Source organism: Sitodiplosis mosellana, unplaced genomic scaffold (assembly GCF_009176505.1).
Source record: "Sitodiplosis mosellana isolate CC-2019 unplaced genomic scaffold, AAFC_SMos_1.0 Smas_scaffold_3, whole genome shotgun sequence".
In the NCBI taxonomy this organism is placed as follows: domain Eukaryota; kingdom Metazoa; phylum Arthropoda; class Insecta; order Diptera; family Cecidomyiidae; genus Sitodiplosis; species Sitodiplosis mosellana.
In genome coordinates, this window is record NW_022595246.1 from 798,800 (window position 1) to 822,275 (window position 23,476).

Here is a 23,476-nt window from a genome sequence, read left to right on the forward strand (position 1 = left end):
TGCAACATGAATTTTTGGTTTTAGATTTTCATTTGAAATGTTAATAAAATTCCAGTGTGTTGTATTTATACTTAAACACGCTTATAATACGGTCAACCATTCTCTGTACTCTGCGAAAGAACATTGCACTCAAAGGAAGATTTAATCCATGAAGTTTCTCTAAATATATCTCACACTATTCACCCGCATAAAACTAATTGTTGCAAATTTCAAATTTTAATTCACATATCGTGCACTTTTCGTTCAAGATGGTAAAAAAAGTCATTGATTATCCGCCCAAAAATGGAAGAAATGAAAAAAATGAGACCACAATTCGTATGATTTCCGGCTACGGCCATCCACATTCCGTTCAAATGCATGAGAATATTTCATTCGTTAAAATATTTAAATGACGCTATTCTATAATCGAGTAATATTTTTGGGAATAAAAGAATTGCTTACAACACAGATTAGGCCTTAGTCGTTCACAATCCATTCTCAAATCAATTGTGATGCATTTATCTTCTCTATATAGATTTTTTTTAGACGTATTATATTTGCCCATAGACACAAAATTAACAGGGAAAAAATCGAACACTGTTTTATTAATGAACTCATTGTAATTTTACAGCTTCAGATGAGAACGTTTTGTCATATGAAGCAGTTCAACGTCTTTCTATCAATTATACGCGACCTGTCATTATCTTGGGACCATTGAAGGATCGCATCAATGACGATTTGATCGCCGAGTATCCGGATCGCTTTGGATCATGTGTTCCACGTAAGTGAACAAACAAAGTATTGTTTCTTTTTATTTTCAGCATTTATTTTCGGCAATAAAAATTTAACCAAAAACCTGTTGCTTCAATCTACAGATACGACGCGACCAAAACGAGACTACGAAGTTGATGGTCGAGATTATCACTTTGTTGGATCTCGCGAGCAAATGGAGCGAGATATTCAAAATCACCTATTCATTGAAGCTGGTCAATACAATGATAATCTGTATGGAACGTCTGTAGCTAGTGTCAAGGAAGTTGCGGAAAGTGTAAGTTAAATCGGATGCTTGTCAAATTTCAATTAAATCGAATATTTTAAAGTGTTTGGGGATCAAATAATTGAAATAGTTCAATCAAGCTTTGAAAGATAAAAATAAAATATTATTCATTATTTTCATTATTTTGATTTATTCTAGGGCAAGCATTGTATCCTAGATGTGTCCGGCAATGCGATCAAGCGCCTCCAAGTCGCCCAATTGTATCCAATTGCAATATTCATTAAACCAAAATCTGTGGACTCTATCATGTATGTCATCAACAATTGCCATCGAATTGTGCCAATTTTTACCTAATTTTGTTTTATTTCACATCAATAACAGGGAAATGAATCGTCGAATGACGGAAGAACAAGCAAAGAAAACATTTGAGCGGGCTCTCAAGATGGAGCAAGAGTTTGGTGAATACTTCACTGGTAAGAATTGATTCCAGCTCGAGTACTCGCGCTCTTTTTTTCTTCAAGCACATCCAATGTTGACCACTTTCTTCTGTTTTCTTTTGCAGCCGTAATTCAAGAAGATACGATCGAAGACATTTATACCAAAGTGAAGAACGTCATATGGTCACAATCAGGACCAACAATTTGGGTACCATCAAAAGAGAATCTTTGACCATCAGCAACTACAACGTGGACGCTACCGCCACGTGTTCGAGCCCGACCTGTCTCGAGATCTGGTGTAAATCACCATTGAAACATAGCGAGTTTTTAAACAAAAACGATTTATCATGATTAACATTTGGAATGAATATTTGGTGTGTTCACTGATGCTGATGTGAACAAAATGAAAACGAGCAAAAAGAGCAGTAACAAAAATAATTGGAAATATCAGTCGAAATGAAGTTAATAGAGTTTGGGCAGTGGGTAAGGTAAAGGATAGCATGAAAATCACAACAAATTCGAATCGAGTCTTGGCATTTGGAGGGACACACACACACACACACACACAAGCCACGAAACAAACATTCGCTGCAATGCCAAAAAATAAAAAAACAAATAGTTGAGAAAAAAAATCCTGATGGATCGATCATTTTTTTGCCGAGAACAAAATAAAATGCAAATAATGTTATTATTTGTGTGCCGACAGTTTGATCATATAGAGTTTATGTTGTTGAATCAAAAAAAATCGCAAAAACAAAACCCGCAAAAAAAGAACAGAAATCATATTGCAAATTATAAAACAAAAGCACGTTTGTTAAGTAGAGCCAAAACCATGACCTTTCAGTACTGAAAATGAATTATATATATATGATATATCTCTCTCTATTTATCCGAATAGAAAAAAAAACTACGTTCTGACTGTTTCAGATTCATATTTTATCATTGGTCAGATCGATCCCCAGATGTAATCACCGTATTTCGCCGTAGTCGTTTCTAGCAAATAAATCGAACTTTAAAAGGAAAAACAAATTAATAAACATTACAACTCGAATGATACAAGTCCTTAAACAAAACAAAACTTGAAAAAAAAACTCCTTAATACAGCTCATTATCGTCTGTGTGGCTGGGTCGAACAAATGTTTTTTTTTCTCTATATCTATTTTTTCTGTCTTATATATTTGTGCTCAACAACAGAAGCAGCAGAGAAATATATACATATAAATACATATATCAACTCAAAAGAAAAACAACCAACATATAAATTTAAAACAAACAAAACCCGTCAAAGCGTCCTCGTCTCGTTTTAAGATATCTCTGCTGCTGCAACAACAACCACAACAAAATGTTTAACGTATTTCTTTATTGTTTCTTATTAAAACAATAAAAAACAAATTATATTTATATTTTTATTTCGACATAAGTGTCCGTTCACATTTAGAGTGAAAGAAGAACAAAGCAAACACTTACTTTTCATTTCGACAAGGAAAAACAATTTAAATATTTTAGTCTAGAGTCATAATAAATTATAGCTGTTATTATATTATATTAGAGACGAAAGGGACCGTTTATGGGAGTAAATCAAAGCAGTTAAAATCGGATTAATTCTGTAATCTTATTACTTAATTTGAACAACATAAAAAACAAAAATATAAAGAGAAAATCCCCGAATATGAAATAAAAGTTGAAAAAAAGCAACAACAAAAAAAATCACACGATGTATTTGTAAATTTATGTATGGAATCCTTTGATGAAATGCATGCAAAACGTACAATCTATTGCACTGTACACCTCTATCGATGGTTTATGATTCTTTGTTGTTTAAGATACATATTATATGAAAACAAATCGTTATTCATCGATTCGAAACACAATCGTACTCGTCAATGAGAGAATTCAAGCGAAAATTTAAATGAACCACAGAGAAAACAACTTTCTTACGGATTAAAATGATCAACAAACAATTTAAAACAAGCTCAGTGTTTTAGATTGAACCTGACTGCTATACACTATAGCTAATATTATCTCTAGTCCCTATCAGATGTGGGTAGATCTACGAATGGCAACTGTATCAGCAGAGCTATAGCCGTAGGCTTAGTTTGTCACAACACATACAAATCAATTGATTGCTAAAATGGAAGAAACAATGTTGATATTTTGAAGAGAATTGTATTATTTTCGATCACTTGACATATAGATTGCAGCTTTTCTTCGTCTTTAGAGGCGATTTCTAATGAATAATTCAACCATAAAACAGAGTCATCTATGGCGTATACAAGAGAATCCAATTTGTGTTAAGAGAATGCCAAATCGTTTGACTCCATTTGACTAATTTTGTTCTGGCACCTCTTCTGGTTATTTGGTCTGGCGATAAGTCATTCGATAGCGACGTTCTGTTGAAATATCTTTGATCTTTGAAACGTTGAAAGGCCAAAGCCGAGCTCTTCAAACCTTCCTCCATCAAGGTTCAATCTTTCGAGCTTCTAGCTTCTGGTCGCCCGAAATACGAGGATCAAATAGAAATGGGGATATTCTTATCAATACATTAGATGGGCTCCTCTTTAGTGAAGACTCTCTAGTAACGAGCCGTTGCATTTCCTTTTTCCTGTGTCACAGTTCTCTTGGTATAACGCTGTGGTCTCATTTGACACAGTTTCGTTGGTGTATGTGGCCAAACGCAAAATAGCTAATGTTGAAATCTGGGCGACACTTAGAATGCATACGAAACAATGACAAAAGCACTCCAAATGTACATCACACATACTTTCCATGCACTTGTAATATTTATGGATCAGTTGTGAAAAAAACATTTCGGAGCTACGGCATTCTAAACACTATGATGTTATGCTGCTGTCAGATTAATATGTAAAATTCTTTGAATAAAAACCAACAAAAATAGTTTACAACATTTCATATACATGTTTTTATTTTCGTTGAATTTAAGAACAAGACAGAAAGTCTCGATTATAATTATGCACCGAACTGCACGAAGATGATATCACTCTTTATTCAATTTAGTCATCAATGATTGATGTATTTATTAAGTATTTATTTTCTTTTTGATTTCACCGAATTTTTTTGCAGAAACAACAATGTTTTCGATCAATTCTTTCTTCGTCTTTTTTCAGTCAACTTTTGATTTAGTTTTTGTGTTGTTCTCTCTCATACTTACGAAAAATGATTTGATCAGTTAATCCGAGTCGCTTCAAGTGGTCTTTCCATTATGATTAATTGCATAATTTCATATCGTGAACTTTCTATTCAATAAATATTTAGTCAAGAAGTATTTTTTTCTTACTTGAAGGAACGGCTGCCGAAAAAAACAAAAAAACATCTTTATTCTAATTCGATTGAATATCGTGGAGAAATTTTTGGATGCAAAATGCAAAATTTAATATCAATTTGTCTGAAGATGTGCAAAACATTCAATGAAGAAACAAAATTATGACATGAAAGAGAAATGAAAATTTATTTTATAGCATTTGTTTGTGAAATCACAAACATGAAACTAAACCAAAAAAAAGAAGAAAAAAATCATTTAAATGAACGTTGTTGAATTGATATTTCCTTTTTTAGCAATTAACAGAGAAAATGAAATCAAATATCTCTTTTCTTTAATTGCTAAACTTTACTTGAACTTAAACAGAGAAAAAACCAGAAAAAAAAACAACTTAAAAACTTGTATTACTAAAAACAGAGACAGAGAATGTCCCATGTAGACAAAATGTTGTTAGTCATTATATGAAATTTATAAGCAAAAGCTATGGTATTAATTATTATTGACGCCGAGTTATATTAAAAAGCGAATCGAAAGTTATAATATTTAAATAAAAAACCTTCTTAAACCCTTAAACATTTGGAATTGTTTTTTTTTGTAGTTGCAGCCAATCGAACTTCTGATCATGGAGAAACACTGTTCATTAGAATCGGGTCTATTCTTCAGTAGTGCACCGGCACGTTTTTTGCACGGTATAAAAGAAACGGCGAGAGAAAGAGGGAAATCCGGATAGTACTGACGTCTAACCAGATAGAAAGAGAGCTACCATGCGAAATCTGGATGTTTTTGTTATGCTCTGTGCGAATCTTCGTAACTTCTGAAGAATAAATTGTTCATATATGAAATAAGAGGCTATCCTCAGCGAAATATACGTTTTAGTTGGTATAGCGTATATCATGTGTCGACCATTCCACACGAAATCGACCAAGAATTTGATCGACCATCTCAATTGGCTGAAAATAGTGTAAATTTTGCGAAAAAGTCGAAAAATCGAAAAAATGAGTTTGCGCCAATTTAAATCCAACTGAGAATCAGTTGACACATTGCCAAACCACTGGTATCTTTGGAAAAGAAATCGATGGGGCTACAAAAATCACGAAGTCACTTGCGCTCTTTGACCCTATTGGAGCCTCCAAAAATGGGTTCAAAGTTTAAAATGTGAAATTCCTCAAATTGACGTATGATTTTTTTGTCGATTTTATTGCGTTAAAATATAGCCTATGTCGCGCGTTGGTGTTATTTTGGCCAATCCGGGTTTTATCAGGCCACTTTAGATTAATCCGTCTGGCTAGAGTCAAATTTATTTGCTATATTTCGTCGAAAGAACTTGATATTTTTAACCATTCATGCAAACATACTCTACTTCTTCAAAAACCAATGTGTTGAATTGAAGTATTGAGAGCCGCCAATCGTACAAATGATTAGTTCTATTGATTATGTTTGCCTAATACTTAAATTCAAATAAATAAATAATATTCACCAATTTGGACAAACATACTCGCCTTTTCCAAGAACCAAAGTCAGAAAAGCATACTCCTGATTATTGGTATTCCAAACTAACAAAATACATACTCTTGTTTAACGCAAATTAAGGTTTATGAAACATACTCGCCTTTATCATAGCCACAAACAGTCAATACATACTCTACTTTAACTATTTTTAAGTCGAAAGAAACTTACTCTTTTCTTTCGTAACAAAGTCAATGAAACATACACTACATAGATATACAGTTCGCATCGCAACGCCTCAATATCGATGGTCCGGTGTTTTTCAACACGCCATATCCATAGGCAGTGACCACTTCTGATGGGTCATTCAATTTGTAATCCTTATCCACAAGTTCAATACTACCAACGGTATCGCTGAATTCAACCGGCGTTTTCATTGTGATTTTGGCAATATCATATGCACCAGCAATTAAACGACTATAATGAGGGTGACATGCAATGTTCTCTTTTTCTACTTTGATTTTAATTTTCTGCTTTGCATTTGATACATTTTTCGTACCAGCTACCACATAAACATATGGAGCGTCATCCACACAATGGGCATTCGTGATAATTTCCGTTTTCGACAGAATAAATGCGGTACACTTATCCATCATTTTGCTATTGGTATTATTTGGATGGTCTTTGTATTCATGCAAATATTTTGTAATAAAATCGTTTCATTCTCAGTACAAGCAATAATATTTAAAGAAAAAATGAACACACACACAAAATTGCTAGGGGAACCGCGAATTCTTCATCTACGAAATTCGTTTCTATCATTCAGTTTTAATACCATCTGTATGTTAACTCAAATATTTGACTAAATCTATAATCCACTATGAACGATACTTTTGACCACCACAATGTGATGAATTTTCTGGGAGTAAACCGAAAGAAATGCATATTCGTTCTAATAACAACGCACAATTGAAAGTTATCATTTGCAGTGAATCGTTTCTGGAGAAAGTTCAAAAAATGTCACAGTTGTAAATATATAATTGTTTGAATTTTTTTTATAAAATCTAGTATTATTTTCAATTTTCTTAAGCGTGGTCAGCCCCTAGCAAAATTGATAGAATATTTGAATTTTTCGGACAAAATTCACACACAAAAAAATGAAAATGAAAATGATTCTAAAGCAGACTTACTTGCGGGGGTATGGATTCCAGCTACAAACTTTGCCTGTGACATGTTTTTAATCACTTCGCCGTGTAGTAGATTCATTTTAATTTGCCAACCAAACAGAGTTTTAACCTGTTGCACAATGATAGTAGAGAATTTTCTTGTACTTCTTTAGAAGATCCTTTGAATTCGTTTGGTCTTCCCTATGCGGTGCTGCCTCTTTTATACCATTCATCTACTAATAGCTGACACGTGCCATGCAACGTATAATTGTGATGAATTGTGGTATTGTTCAGTTATGGAATTTATGAATTGAGGTCTATGAGGTGCCAGGGCAAACTAACGCCAGATTTGGATAAAGTGACCCCAAAAAACTTTGTAATTAAGTTTTCTTCTCTGTGGGTGTTTCTTGTTGTTGCTTAGTGTAATCATATTCACACATGGGGAGAGACACCATTAGCTATTTTTTTGAAGTTCATATAAATACTAGAGGAAAATAGCAAAAATATCAAAAATAATAATAATAATAATAATATTTATTTTATTTAGATTTCTCCATTAAACAGCATTAACAATTTAAGTTTTCTTTGACGTATGTTTTCAACATTGTTTGGAAGTGATTTAACACTATGACGGTTTTTGGGGAATCCAGGGCCCCAAGCGAAATTTAAAGTTGAATAAAAGTACTAAACAGTGTAAACAGTACTAAACCAACCGGAGTTAAGTCTCATTGTATAGATTGAACATTTCTCTACACGAATGACATATGCACATATGCATATGTGTGAGTATGTGTAAAATACAGCCTTCGGAAAAACATGTTACGCTGTTGTTCTTTCGGGACCAGAGGGCCCCATGGCTATTTTATATTAAAACTGGACTATGATAAGAGATATCGACTTAGTGTCTGTGACAGTGTTGTAGACTAGTTTATGTACTACAACTTCGCCGTAGACATCAAGTCGTTATCTCTCATCAGTTACGCGAAAAGCCGCGAAAACTTGAAAAACGCGAATTCAAAATTTCTCATTTTTCAAGGAATTGATATGAAATAATGGGATGGTTTCTACAGCAAAGTTGTAGCTCTGGTCAAGTACTACAACTTTGCCACGAACACTAAGTCGTTATCTCTTATCAGTTACGCGAAAAAATAATGAGGAAAAATTCGCGTTTTTCACGGTTTTCGTGGTTTTTCGCGTAACTGATAAGAGATAACGACTTCGTGTCTGTAGCATAGTTGAAGTACTTGACCAGAGGCACAACTTTGCTATAGGCACCATCTCGTTATCTCTTATCATTTCCGTGAAAAATGATAAGAAAAAACGCGTTTCCGCGGTTTTCAGCGGTTTCTCGCGTATTCCGCGAAACTGATAAGACATAACAAGATGATTTTCGGCAAAGTTGTAGAGCAGCTTCAGTACTATAACTTCGCCATAGACATCAAGTCGTTATCTCTAGGGGGAAAGAACTGAGTAAATGAAAATATAAATATTTTAAATAATCGCATATTCTACCGAGTTTGGATCAATACGCGTCAATTCGTGTCAATGCGCTGAATAACTAGCTGCGAATGCATGCAAATATGGTCAATAAAATGTGCGTATTTGCAACTGTCATTCCTGCTCGCCACGAACGAGACAAAGCAACAGAAGAAAACAACAACAATAACACTACGGAACGCAGTGCAAATGCCTGTGAATATTTGTCAATACGTGTCAATGAAGTAAATATACCAATAGTTCTTTCCCCCTAGCGTTATCTCTTATCAGTTACGTGGAAACCGCGAAAACCGCGAATTTTTTCTTATCATTTTTTCGCGTAACTGATAAGAGATAACGACTTGGTATCTGTAGCAAAGTTGTAGTATTCGACCTGCTCTACATTTCTGCCGAAGAAGCAAGTCTCTTACTTCTTATCAGCTTCACTAAAAATGAAGTGGGAAAATTTCGCGATTTTCGCGGTTTTTCGGGTTTTTTCGCGGAACTGATAAGAGATAAGCAATATTTGTTGCAGCAAAATTATAACAAACTTCGAGTATTACAACTTTGCCTCAGGCACTATTTTGTTATCTCTTATCACAGTCCAGATTTCATATGAATTACATATGGGGCCCTGGAGTCCCCGAAGAACAGAAATAGGTAAAAAGTGTGAAGAACCGTCATAGTGTTAAATTTTCTTGGTTTTTCAATTCTATCGGAAGTGTGTTGAATATTTTTATTCCCTTATAAAATAATGAGTTTTGGCTACAAGCCTTAATTGCATCTGTTAGACAAATTTCATTTACGTTTCTTAGTGTTCTGTTTGTAGTTTCATGCTTAAAAATTATTTTCTCAGTTAGGTAATTTGGTACCAGCTCTTTGATTATCTTAAATATAAATATTGACGTTCTGAATAAAAATGTCTGGTTAACATTTAATAAATTTAAAGTATTTAGCATTGCTTCACTATTTGAAAAACTGTTCAGTCTCAATATCTGTCTCATACATTTGTTTTGTAGTTTTTGCAAACGACTTATATCTGTGTTGTTGGATAAATACAAAATGGAAGCACAATAAGTAAAATGTGGTTCTATAATTGACTTATATAAATAGCATGTTGCAATTTACTTTTGAAATGTACCTCACATTAGTTCAAATGAAAGCCGTCATGTAATCATACGAACAGCGCTCAAATCGTTTTGTAGAATTTTCATACAAAATGACAGTGAGGCACTTTTGCAACATGCTATTTAGTTTTTTGGCTGCAGTTCAATTCATTTCTTAATCTTCCAATTACGCTAATTTTGCTTCCTATTTTCTTACATACATGGTCAATGTTCTCATTAAAATTGAGTTTGTCATCAATAATAATTCCCAGATATTTTATTTTATTTTCAATTTTAAGTCTTTGCCCGTTTATGTAAATATTTATCTCATTTCTATCGATATTTTGGTAAGTGATCACCATTCCTTTTGTTTTAGTCACATTTAGTTTTAATTTGTTTTGGCATAGTAGATTGTATAAGGTGGCTAAATCTTCATTTAATTTTTCGATTGCATCTTCGATACTATCAGCAATTATGTAAACAAGATCTTATTATTGTTATTATTGTTTATTTCACCGTCTAATCACAGACTGAATAATATCATACAATTCATTTACAAAATACAATTTTAAACCAGCAATGAAACACTCCCCGATCGGATAGCCCAGTCACCAGCCCTAATGACTTCGAAATGACACTCTGTGGCATCCGATTGTGTTCACCGCTCATCACTATACATACAATTCTTCAAATACACGATTATCTAAATTGAATACATTCCGACTAAATTTTTGTCTTGATGCCGAATCTAAAAACGATTGTCTTACTTTGTTAATATATCTACACGCTAGAATAAACGGTTGGTTACGGGCATAGTCCGTGCCATACGTTTCAATTCTGACTAAGTCTCTGTTTCTCACATTTCTTTGGTTCCTATTGTCTAATCGTCTCGTATATACAATTCTTTCTCTCAGTGACATGCTAATTATTTTTCCTAATAAGAGATCATAAATTAAAAGTACTGAGGCATTTATACGCCGCCTCCAAAGCGGCTGAATATTCAAATTATCACATCTAAATTCATAAGATGGCAAGCTGTAGTTAACATCACTTCGGTAAATTCCTCTAAGTGCCCAGATTAAAAAGTTTTTTTGAATTGATTCTATTTTGTCAATGTATGACTGGTGGTATGGATGCCACACTACACTAGCATACTCTAATTTCGATCGAACTAATGCACAATATTACATTTTTGCTGATTCTACAGTGAACTTGTTTTTCAGTGTTCGCTTAATAAAACCTAATGCACCGTGTGCACTAGCTACTGTCGTATCAATGTGGTTGGCAAATGTGAGTTTCATGTCAAAAATGACACCCAAGTCCAGGTGTAGCTCCATTCTGTCAAATTTGTGTTGGCCATTGTTTTTCGTGTATTCATATTTTCGCTTTACAATATTTCAAACAATTTTTTGCTTTACAATATTTCAAACATTTGGCTATAATTATCAATGTACAAAATGAACAGAAGTGGATTTAGAATTGAACCCTGAGGAACTCCCAAATCATTGTTTAACTCGTTCGAAATTTTTGTGCCTATTTTTAATAGCAATATTATTGAAGAAATAGCGATTTGTTATTTACTGTTTTTAACCGTTGAAAACAAAGTTTTCGAGTTATTTTATGAAATTAAATGGAACAATTTGTTCTTTTCTATGAAATTACATTAGAAAAATTGCCAAAATATAATTTTTTTGCTTTCTTTCCAAGCATACAACAATAACTTGATGAGTGTTACTTGTACGTGAACTGTCAAACTGTCACGTTGCACATAGGAAAAAATAGCACTTTTATTGAGGGGAACTAGCAAAAATATCATATATTAGGAAACAATAGAATAAATTAGTGAAACTAGCGTTGGTGTCTCTCCCCTTGTATTCAGACACTAAATGAAGCTTAATAACAAAATTCCTTTCGTGGACACGTGTAGCTGATACAATTTGTGTAAATTGATGAAAAAAAAATGGAATACGTTCGAAAACGAAGTGCAGGGAAAGTGCACAACAAATTGGTGCAGCCGGTGGACAGGGTGAATCGGAATCACAAAAATCCGAGCAAACACGAGCACCGGAGCCAATATTGACTGAATCAAAACCATCGGTCGATAAAGGTGCAGTGAAAAAATTCAAGGAAACTACCGTTTCAGTGCAAGAGCCAGTCTCGACTCAGAGCCAACAACAAAAGGAAATTGCGACGTTGCCATCATCAAGTATGAATCTTGAATTGCCCAAGTCAATTCCAAACCGTGCACAAGGTGTAATGGCACCACCGTCTGTAAGAGCTGAGCCAGTGCAACAACAACAAGCTGTATTTCAGAAACCGAAAGTTTCCGTTGCAAATTCAGCACAGTGGTCAGAGCAAGCACAGAAATCCATCGCCCAATTCTCAATAAGTGCTTTGAGCGAAATAAATCAAATTCTGGAAAGTTTGTGGAATATTACTCCATTGCCAGTGCAGGCAACAGCTTAACATGTGCGGAAATTGGGAGAAACATTTGTGAAAATTGTCAACAAAGTGGTGCATTCATCGATTTCGTTGGAATCAGTTGCCGGTATGATTATTGCAGCTGTGACGAACTCATTTAATGAAAACATACGCCCCCAATGGCAATTCGGCCTCTTTGAACCAAATGTAACGTTGAGCTCTTTGCGTGAATTCTTGTCGCGAATCGACCAATATCTTGAGGTGCACGGAGCTGGAAAAACTTATGCCGCAGTGAGTAAAAAGGCAAGTGGTGCAAGTGCAGCACCACCTCAAGTGCAAGCAGTTCGTCGGGCAAGAGATACGTCAACCGATCGTCGACCAGCCGCAAAAAGCAAACCATCCAATCCATCACCATCTCCACGAAGAAAGATAAAGAAGGACGACTTAGAAAATCAATGCATCGATTGTGGATCGAATCAACATCACCTGTTCAAGTGCGACAATTTCCTCTTTCTGCAATTAGAGGGTCGTTTGGAATACTTGCGTACTCATCGGATTTGCGGTAATTCTATGCGTGGCTATCATCCGGAAGACGTATGCCCATATGATGAATGTTGGCAATGTGATCTCCTTCACAACTCGACCATCTGTCCAAAGACGTATGCAAAAAAGGGTGAGCAATCTGATGCCACCGACTCAGAGATAAGTCTTTCGGAAGCAGCGCGCTTCCTTCCGAGAGGACAACGATTCGAAATATCATCAGAAGAACTAAGTGATTACATTGAACAAGAGCATCGTTCACAACATTAAAACAAAGAGCAAAAGTGCCAAAATTCGAGCAAAAAATATAATTTCGAGAGATAAAAATAGAGATTGAATTGAGCATCTAAGTATAGTGGTTTGGAGCAAAGAAAATTAAGTTCAGCAGATTGTGCACGTTTCCCTCTCTTTTGAATCCTCACTCTTTGATTGAGAATTCAACGGGGGACGGTTCGATGGGAAGGAGAAGTAAAGAAGGAGAAATGAGCAACGAACAATGTGAGAACAAATAACACACAAACAAAGTCAGTCAGTGCGGCAGTGTGCGCCAAAGCGGCAACAACAAAAGAGCTGATTCGTTGAGTTGAACATGAGCGTTCAAGGCATAAATGAATTGAGTATGAGGAGTGAGAGCATTAGAACATTTAGAGAATCTAGAGCAATGAGCTATGGGCAGGAGCTTTATGAGCAAGAGGTTTTTTTACAGTAGAAAAATGCTTTTTTCCTCTATTCCAATGAGCCAACATTTTTCTGGTTAATAAAAGATGAGCTTGCTCCAGATTCCTTGTGTTGGAGAGACCAACAAATATGTAATATGTAATATAATAATATGCACATTTGAATAGCAGCAAATCGGGTCATACACCTATGTATGCAACATCAGCAGTTTGAATATTGCAGTTAAACCAGTTCAGCAGATTGTAGAGCAAATTTTTATTAAAGAATTCAGTTGAATATTAAAACTAATTGAAAACAGACGCGTTTCAATTTTGATTTCAATTCATAAAGGTATTACCCATACACCTTGTAAACAGAAATCTAGGTGTTTTATTTAAGTAGTTAGTTTCAACAGGAAGAGAGAATTGAATCAATCAACGGGGTATAAGGTAGCGTATCGCCTCCGTTCTCTATATGTCTTCTGGATCCAATCAAGCAACGGTGCAATCGGTTGAAAAATAACTGGCTCATTAGGATAACGAATTATGGTCATGCCCACGAGTTTGTTATTCTTTTTCGAAATCATTGGGCCTCCAAACGTAGCGGGAGTTCCCATGCTTTCATCTAAAGTGTAACACATCAAATAATCTGCATCAAATAGGGAGTGCACTTTCGGTTTGCATTTGGTGCCATCTGAATACTTTGTATCATAACGCCTCGTTTTATTTGTTCCATCCAATACCACATCACCGTAGACAGTGACCGTTTCGGACGGGTCATTCATTTTGTAATGTTTGTCCACCGAATCGATGCTGCCAACGTTATCGTTGAACTCCAACGGTTCTTTAAGTGTAATCTTGGCAACGTTAAATGTGAATCCCGACAATGCGTATCTCTCATGAACTTGTATCTGGTCTTTAGTGACTTTAAGTTTTGTCGCATTTCTTGATAGTTTATTAACGGTTACGTAGACATATGGGGCGCCGAGCACACTATGCGCACAGGTCAAAATCTTCGTTTTCGACAAAATGATTGCATTAAATGTTAGTTTAATATTTTCGTCAGCATCGGCAAAACGGTTTTTGTAAACAGTAAGAAATTCTGTAATAGAAAAACATCTCAGAATGAATATTTATGTTTACTCAAGAGAAAAAATACTCTTCATTTTTGCGGTGTACGTATCGCTCACGCTATGCGTACGCTCTTTTTCTGCCTTATTCACACGTACACTATATTCGTCATACAAAACAACGGCAGAATGTAACTACGTCTGCGCCACGTAGTCGCAAATCACCAAAAGCCCCTCAAGAAAGGACACCAGAGTCAAATCATCAAGTTCACACCAAGACCAGATGGGAGAACCTAAACACAGAAGAAGTGAAACCGCTCCTGAAATGATTCCTGCACCATGTGAACACATCAGAAACCATCCTCTCATCACCACCAACAAGACAAATTCTGACTCGAAAATCAAAGAATAACCATATCTCCACGTCGAAATCACAGAACAATTTGAACGAGACGCACTCTTCCAACAACTGAAGCCAAGAATCAGGACCAGATCAACACCAATCACCCACCATGTTTCAATCAGCGCAGCTAACAAATTCTGTCCCAAATTAACACCACCACACCAACAACAGACCAGACCATCTAGGAAGAAGACATGTCAACATCAAGAAGAGACCCTCTGAAAATCTCTTCTGCTATTCAACAAAGAAAAACATCACTCCACAAAGCCTCAACCTAACCCAAATGATGAACATCATTAAAAATTCGAGGACGATTTCATTTGAAAAATGGGAAGAGTGATGAGAGTAGACGGAAGCGTACAGCGGACGATATGCTTGCTATGATGATTTTTAAGAAACAAATGTTTGTTATTAGGTTTGAGCCAAAGGCGTCTTAGATTTAAGTTTTTCAATCACATGTAAATCATTTAAATCAAAGTAGGTTTAACGATAGTTTCATGTCAGATATTTGCTATAAAAGGCGAACAATCGAACATAGATTTTCAGTCTTAACTGACCTGTGAACTGTGAAACATCTAAGAAATAAAGCAATAAAAACAAATAAACAGTTCTCGATTGTCTTCGGACGATATTGTCCCTAGGACAATATCTTGTCCATAACTGGCATGCGGATACACTAAACGTTCGCGCTTCTCACACCAATACTAATGCATACGGTCTTGCGTCAATATCGTTACACACAACTGAAGCGCATCGCATGCGTTCTACACTTAGGTTCTGCCGTTGTTTTGTATGACGAATATAATGTACGTGTGAATAAGGCAGAAAAAGAGCGAACGCATAGCGTGAGCGATACGTACACCGCAGATTCGAAGGGTATTTTTTCTCTTGAGTATAAATCATGAAGAATCTCCACTTTTGCCTCTCCTCTATTTAAAATTTAAAAAAGTGACGTTAACCTTCAAACCGTAAATTGGGCACTGTGTGCCCAAAACCAAATTTGAATGCTTATATCTTAATTATTTCTTATCATAAATTAATAAAATAACTATGGTTCGATTCGTTGAACATTTGGCTACGAAAATTGCGTTAACATACCCACATACGCGCACTATCTTACCACATATGCACGTAAACATGTGTGATACGCTATACGTAAAATGGGTGCCCGAGTATATATACATTTTTCGATAAATTGCGTATAAAAATTAATGTGGGAACTATGAAATATACATCATTGAAAACATCTTGAACAGTATATGTAATTTGAGTTATAAAACATCAAAATCGATCATCATTTTATCAAAATATGGCCATTTTATCAATTTTGGCCAAAAAAAATCCAACGGCCAAATACCGGCCCATTTTGAAGTTTTATACCAAAAATGACATCTACTTTTCAAGACCTTTCTAGCACCTGCTTATCTTCACACTTTGAACAATTGTAGAGCGCCATCCATAATTGACGGCAAAATCATCTGTAAATAGCCGTAAGTGATTTCGACATATTGTGAAATGTTGCGAAATCACACCAATTAGTACTGAATTTTGCCGTCATTTATGGACGGCGCTTTACAATTTCACACTTCGTATTTTGTATGTATTCAATACAAGATTATATGCGTGTGCTTTCTAGTGATATACATAACTTTTTGATCCAAATCTCAATTTTTGACGTCAAAATCGGCCATAGTGGAATTTGTATGTATATGTTTTTGCCTTCATTTTTGTGAAGAGATCAACATTACAATTCCCACTTTATTGAAAAATTTCCAAGAAACTTGCTGTTGTCTTTCGATTTTTTATGAATTTTATCACATTTCAAAGTAATTTTCATACTTTTCCGATCAACAAATTCTGAAATATTTACATTCAAAAATAAAAATTTAAGAAAAAACTGACATTTCCCATATAAAATGCATTATGGGCACTCACGCACCGATTTTACGAACAACGTTAGAAAATACATTTTACGGTTTGAAGGTTGAAGACGTTTGATTTAGTTCGAATTTCGAATGCACACTTACTTCCCGGTGCCTCTATATCGGCTATAAATTTAGCTTCGTTAGGTGTAAGCGGAGGTGGAGTTGGTTTCACGCTCTGAAATTAATGCAAAAAATGTTCAGTTCTACAGAAATATCGTATTTTATTGGACAAAAGTGAAAATGATGAAAGAAAAGAAAAGAACTTACCGGAAATTCAACGATAAATAGCACCGAAAACAAACCGTATAGTAGATTCATTTTAATTTGCCAACCAAACAGAGTAGAGAGTAGAGAACCGTCTTGTGCTTCTTTAGAAGATCCTTTGAATTCGTTTGGTCTTCCCTATGCAGTACTGCCTCTTTTATACCATTCATCAACTAATAGCTGACACGTGCCATGCAACGTATAATTGATGAATTGTGGTATTTTTTAGTTATGGAATTTATGAATTGAGGTCTACTAACACTATGCAACAAATTTCGAAAACGAAATTCTCCCAAGAAGTAGAGACTCATTTCCAAGGTTTTTTTGGCCCACTTTATCCAAATCTGATACGGAAGCCGCAATGGACGTATCTTCAAAACTAGACGTGCCAGAGCAAAACTAACGCTCCAGATTTGGATAAAGTGGCCCCAAAAAACTTTGTAAATAAGTTCTCTTCTCTGTGGTTGTTTCTTGTTGTTGCTTAGTGTAATCATATTCAGACACTAAATGAAGCTCAATAACAAAATTCCTTTCGTGGAAACGTGTAGCTGATACAATTTGTGTAAATTGATGAAAAAAATGGAATACGTTCGAAAAATTTTAAACTCAGATGTAACTGGTTCGTAATTTGGTTATTTTCGGCTGTTGCCAATTGTTTCAACACTTCCTCATTGTTTTTTGTGTACATTTTTGTTCTCCAGCCTGATGATGCTCCTAATAAGAGCGAAACGTCACACAATAAACGAATAATCATTTTCGAAAGCTCAATAACAAAATTCCTTTCGCGGAAACGTGTAGCTGATACAATTTGTGTAAATTGATGAAAAAAATGGAAAACGTTCGAAAACATTTTAAATTCAGATGTAACTGGTTCGTAATTTGGTTATTTTCAGCTGTTGCCAATTGTTTCAACACTTCCTCATTGTTTTTTGTGTACATTTTTGTTCTCCAGCCTGATGATGCTCCTAATAAGAGCGAAACTTCGCACAATAAACGAATAATCATTTTCGAAAACAGCTTAAGCTCAACACACCAGTTTTGTGTTTGTTCAAATGGAATGAAAAAACAACCGCTATACGTGTGCGCCAAAGGAATTTAGTGTATTTGATGTTGGAGTGCGCACTGATGATATGAATTTACTTTAAGGGTACTTTTTTGTTCAATTCGTGATGAAGGGTCATCATGTACATATATATGTGTTGTTGATTATAAAAATGGGATTAGGCAAATGCGCATAGTTACATGGGAATCATATATGCGTTCCTGGTGAGAAATACGAGGCCAGTTTCTCAAGCAAAAATGAATATCTTGAAATGTTTCAGAACATTGCATGAAGTATCTGTCTCCTATCTCTTCAGGAACACAAAAATGGTCCGCATTCCGCCTATAAACTGGCCAATTCCATTTTTATTACAAGGCGAATGCTGGACCCTAACGCCATCTATTGATTTTTGTAGAAATCATTAAGGTTTAGACTTAACAGTAGACTTGACATGAAGCTCAGTACTTTACTGTTACTCAACTTACATTTAAGCTACTTGGACTAACTTGATAGCAAAACGTCAAACCAAATCGTAGTTGTACTCGCTGTTGACGTCTATTGTATTTGCCTTGTGATTTTTATCCTTGAAATCATGTAAGCCATTTGCATAAATCATGTTTTCTCGTCATTTCACCTATTTTCGTTCGATTTCTTTGCACAAATCAGTGGACAAATTACATGTAAATAGTGCTTATAAGTTTGGCAACAACCCTATCTAACCACGATAATCGTATAACTGCACAACGATCAATGGAAAATAAAATGAAATGCACTTTTCTCATATATTCGCATTTATATATTGTTTATTTAACTTTGATATGGAATGGAATGACAGGGAAAAAAGACGACAAGAAACGAATTTCTCATCGCATAAAAACCCTTATTCGAAACAAAAACAGTTAAAATAAATAGATAGTAAATAACAAGCAATGAGGACAGCTGCAAATAAAAGCACATTACTTTTTCGCCGCCACGCTCTGCAATAAGTTTAGTGATGAAATTAAAAGGAATGTTAGGATAAGTTCATTATATTCAATCCACCTTTGGATCATTGATAAAATCAAGGAAGAGGGAAATGGGAAGAAAGATTCCGCGACCACCTGTTGACGTTCCATTTACACCCTGCTTGATGCCCATGATTTTGTCATACTTTTCTGTGACAACTCGTCCGCTAGAATTGCCAGGTGGTTCAACAATTTCACCATCCGGCGTATCTCCACCGGCCATGAAGAACACCGCCTGATTTGGTGCCTTGGATGACATATACTTTGCATCACAACGTCTTAATATGTTTGGTTCGTGCACTGCCCCATATGTAACCATGGGTGGTTACAACTTCTGACGGATTATTATTATTATTTATTCGGTTTCCACATGCTTGCATCTAGTTGTACAACGGTTGAGATCTAAATTACTATACAAATTAGGGCCACATTACTCAAATTAGGGCACAACATTGAAATTGTTTTTTTTCGACCAGAGCTACAACTTTGCCATAGACACCATCTCGTTATCTCTTATCAGTTCCGTGAAAAATGATAAGAAAAAACGCGTTTTTTTCGTGAAATAGGTAAAAAGTGTGAAGAAACGTCAAAGTGTTAAAAGCGCAACAGAAAAGTTGATGGTTGAACAAAGCAACAATACTAATATTGTTGACCACACAAATTGATATGGTCAAAGATTGACAAAAAATATATTGGAATAATTCTTCTACAGGACAATCGAAAACGGGAATCGAAGGAAATCATCCGATTATTCAGCTATTCGCCACCTGGAAAATACAGATCGACTTAAGGTCAAACAATTTCTTGTTTTGTGAAAATATAAAGGGAATTACATTCGTAATCCCGTTTTTTTCCGTAAAGTTGTTCGTGCTTTTTATCATATTTTGTATAAAATTGCATATTTTCAGTGAAAGTCGGTCATTTTAGTCGAAATTACGACAATTCCGTATGGGAGGTACTTGTAAATCGATTCCGAATGGCTTTAAACTTTCTAAGATTTATGGCGAAAAAATAAGAATCTGAGAGTTTGAAGTCAATCGGAATCGATTACACATCCAAATACAAAATAAATTTCAAGGAAATTTCAAGAAAAATTTGAGGGCCAAAAACCAAACTTATGCAAATGTGAATCGCGATCAACGTGAAACTTTAAGAATTTCATTTTTTCACCAAAAAATGAAATCTCAGAAAATTTGAAGCCAATAAAAATCGAATGGGTCTCATTTTGAGGTTTGTTGTGTCTTTGTGTGTTCACACCGAGTTTTATTGTTTTAGTTGTTGTAATTTTTTGGCGTACGCTCGCACCACATTGTTACATGTTTTGCTTTCTGTATTTACTTTTCTTCTTTTTTCTCTCACTCACAATCGCAAACAGAGAGCTGAGTCCAGTGTAATTTGATACTCGCTGAGGATGACAAATGTCGAAATGCATCCGAACCAAAATTTCGTTTATAAATAAATATTCATATTGATTTATGTTTGAAATTTGAAAAAGCAAAGTCACTTTAAGGTGTTTTATTTAAAATTTAATCGTAGATTGAAAAAGTCTTTCCATTTCAATTCCCTTAACAAAGTGCACGGAAAAGTAAAATATTCAACATTACCATTGTTGGCAGCATATTGAATCTATTCCAATTGTTCTGCAATATTATTGTGACCTGAAAAATAATACAGATCAATGAAAAAGATCGAAGCGGTATTTAATATAGTCAGCAGTACCATGCCTAACAGCTAACTGACGAGGTGTTAGATTCGCAAGATTTCTAACATCAACTTTGGCTCCTTTTTTGATGAGAAGTTCAGCAACATTTTCGTGATCTTAGAAATAATTTGGATCGATGAAAAAGATCAAATCGATTCTTTATTTTGTGAAAATAACTATTCAACATTACCATATAAAGCAGCATAATGAAGAGGTGTATTATAAAAATCATTCATGACATCCATATTGGCGCCTTTGTTGATGAGAACCTCGGCGACATTTTTGTGACCTGAAAAATAATTCAGATCGATGAAAAAATTAATCCAATTTCCCATTTAGTAGACATCACACACAACTCTGACACCCGTGTATGTATGCTAGTCGGTTTTGTGTGTGAGTTGTCTATTGGCCAAAGCATATTCAATGCTTGCTGCTAAGCAATACTAATGCGCATAGTACTCGAAAAAAGTATTCAAAATTACCATGGGCAGCAGCATAATGAAGAGGTGTCTCTTTCCTATTAGTTTCACTATGAACATTGGCTCCTTTGTGGATGAGAAGTTCGGCGACACTCTTGTGACCTGAAAAATAATTCAGATCAAGGCTGCACTGACGAAGCGTAGTAGACATCACACACAACTCTGACACCCGTGTATGTATGCTAGTCGGTTTTGTGTGTGAGTTGGTTGCGATGGCTGTATTTGCGACGTTTGTTTGCACGATAGTTGTGTGTGTCGCAGTTGTGTGTGATGTCAACTGTATTGCATCGCGATATGCTTGTCTATTGGCCAAAGCATATTCAATGCTTGCTGCTAAGCAATACTAATGCGCATAGTACTCAAAAAAAGTATTCAAAATTACCATGGGTAGCAGCACAATGAAGAGGTGTCTCTTTCCTATTAGTTTCACTATCAACATTGGCTCCTTTGTGGATGAGAAGTTCGGCGACACTCTTGTGACCTGAAAAATAATTCAGATCGATGGAAAAGATCAAATCAATCTTTTATTTAATGAAAACAAGTATTCAACATTACCATAGTCAGCAGTTAAATGAAGAGCTGTGGTATTCAATTCATTTCCAATATTAGCGTTAGCTCCATTCTTGAGAAGCACATCAGCGACACCTCCGTGACCTTAAATAATACGGATCAATGAAAAAATTGAACCAATTTCCCATTTAGTGAGAAAAAAGTCAAGGCTGCACTGACGAAGTGTAGTAGACATCACACACAACTCTGACACCCGTGTATGTATGCTAGTCGGTTTTGTGTGTGAGTTGGTTGCGATGGCTATATATGCGATGTTTGTTTGCACGATAGTTGTGTGCGCGACAGTTGTGTGTGATGTCAACTGTATTGCATCGCGATATGCTTGTCTATTGGCCAAAGTATATTCAATGCTTGCTGCTAAGCAATACTAATGCGCATAGTACTCGAAAAGAGTATTCAAAATTACCATGGGCAGCAGCACAATGAAGAGGTGTCTCTTTCCTATTAGTTTCACTATGAAAATTGGCTCCTTTGCGGATGAGAAGTTCAGCGAGACTCTTGTGACCTGAACAATAACACCGATCGATAAGATAAAATCAGGTCAATCTTTTATTCAATAACAATAAGTATTCAACGTTACCTTTCTTAGCAGCATAATGCAGAGCTGTCTCATTAAAATTATTTCCAATATTAGGGTCGGCTCCTTCAGTGATGAGGTCTTCAGCTTCCTTCACCTTGCCTGAAAGAATATGAAAAATATTCATAGATCAATGAAACGGATTGAACAAAACCTTCTTTTTTATAAAAAAAAATGTCCAAAATTACCAGCAAAAGCAGCTCTATGCAGAGCTGTCTCTCCAAACATGTCTTTTTCGTTTACTAAAATATGTATGAAAAGTTTAGCATAAATGAGGTTTCTATTTCTTCGTTACAAGGTGCTTTGTATATGGAATTTAAGAGTTAAACTGGATAAATAAATGAAATTTCAATCTTACCATTCCTCCCGGGTGGTGCTCCACTCACATCCCCGATTAAGAACTGTGGAAATAGAATCAAGGTGATACATTTGGAATGAGAACAACGGATGCGATTAATACATTATGTATTAATAACAGTTTTCAACTGTTTTTAATAGAATAAAAGTTTCCGGTGGACATTTTTTTGGAATAGAAGAATTTTTTCAATTTAAGAACTTGAAAAAAGGACACTTTTCATTTTTTAAATTATTTCAGAAAAAATTATCACAAATTGTCCACGAAAAGTATCAAACATGAAAATTTTTTAAAAAATCGACTGAAATTGTCGACTCACCATCAAGCCAATGAGCAGCAGTGTGAAAGAACTTCGACTCAGCATTTTTCTAGCTTCGAACTATTGAACGTTTACTATGAACGTATCAATTGGTAAGAACTGTTTGATGGACATGCGAATCGAACGCATCCTCTTATATACTTTTCAAGTGTGGCCACGTCGGTGGGCCACACACTGTATGATTCAATCCACGTACAATGACGATTCTAATTAAAGCCCACAAAATATTATCGCACACATTTTTCAAGATAACAATGTCAAACAA

General features: G+C 35.2%; 1 protein-coding gene and 1 long non-coding RNA gene across 44 annotated transcripts in view; one reads left to right on the top strand and one right to left on the bottom strand.

The window, feature by feature from the left end:
• Positions 1-3,120, top strand: part of LOC129566168 (disks large 1 tumor suppressor protein) — a 32,364-nt gene extending 29,244 nt beyond the window's left edge. For all 43 annotated transcript variants that reach the window (XM_055441833.1, XM_055441829.1, XM_055441820.1 and 40 more), the window contains 5 exons: positions 611-760; positions 855-1,027; positions 1,175-1,284; positions 1,358-1,449; positions 1,539-3,120. In XM_055441833.1, the coding sequence (XP_055297808.1) occupies positions 611-760; positions 855-1,027; positions 1,175-1,284; positions 1,358-1,449; positions 1,539-1,645 (632 nt within the window). In that variant the 3' untranslated portion in view covers positions 1,646-3,120. The remainder of the gene's footprint in view (positions 1-610; positions 761-854; positions 1,028-1,174; positions 1,285-1,357; positions 1,450-1,538) is intronic.
• Positions 3,121-19,853: 16,733 nt separating this feature from the next.
• Positions 19,854-21,021, bottom strand: LOC129566542 (uncharacterized). The gene is made up of 3 exons (XR_008687737.1): positions 20,929-21,021; positions 20,814-20,867; positions 19,854-19,976 (listed from the first exon to the last, which is right to left on the bottom strand). It is a non-coding gene; the product is annotated as an uncharacterized LOC129566542 (long non-coding RNA).
• Between the last annotated feature and the right edge of the window lie 2,455 nt (positions 21,022-23,476).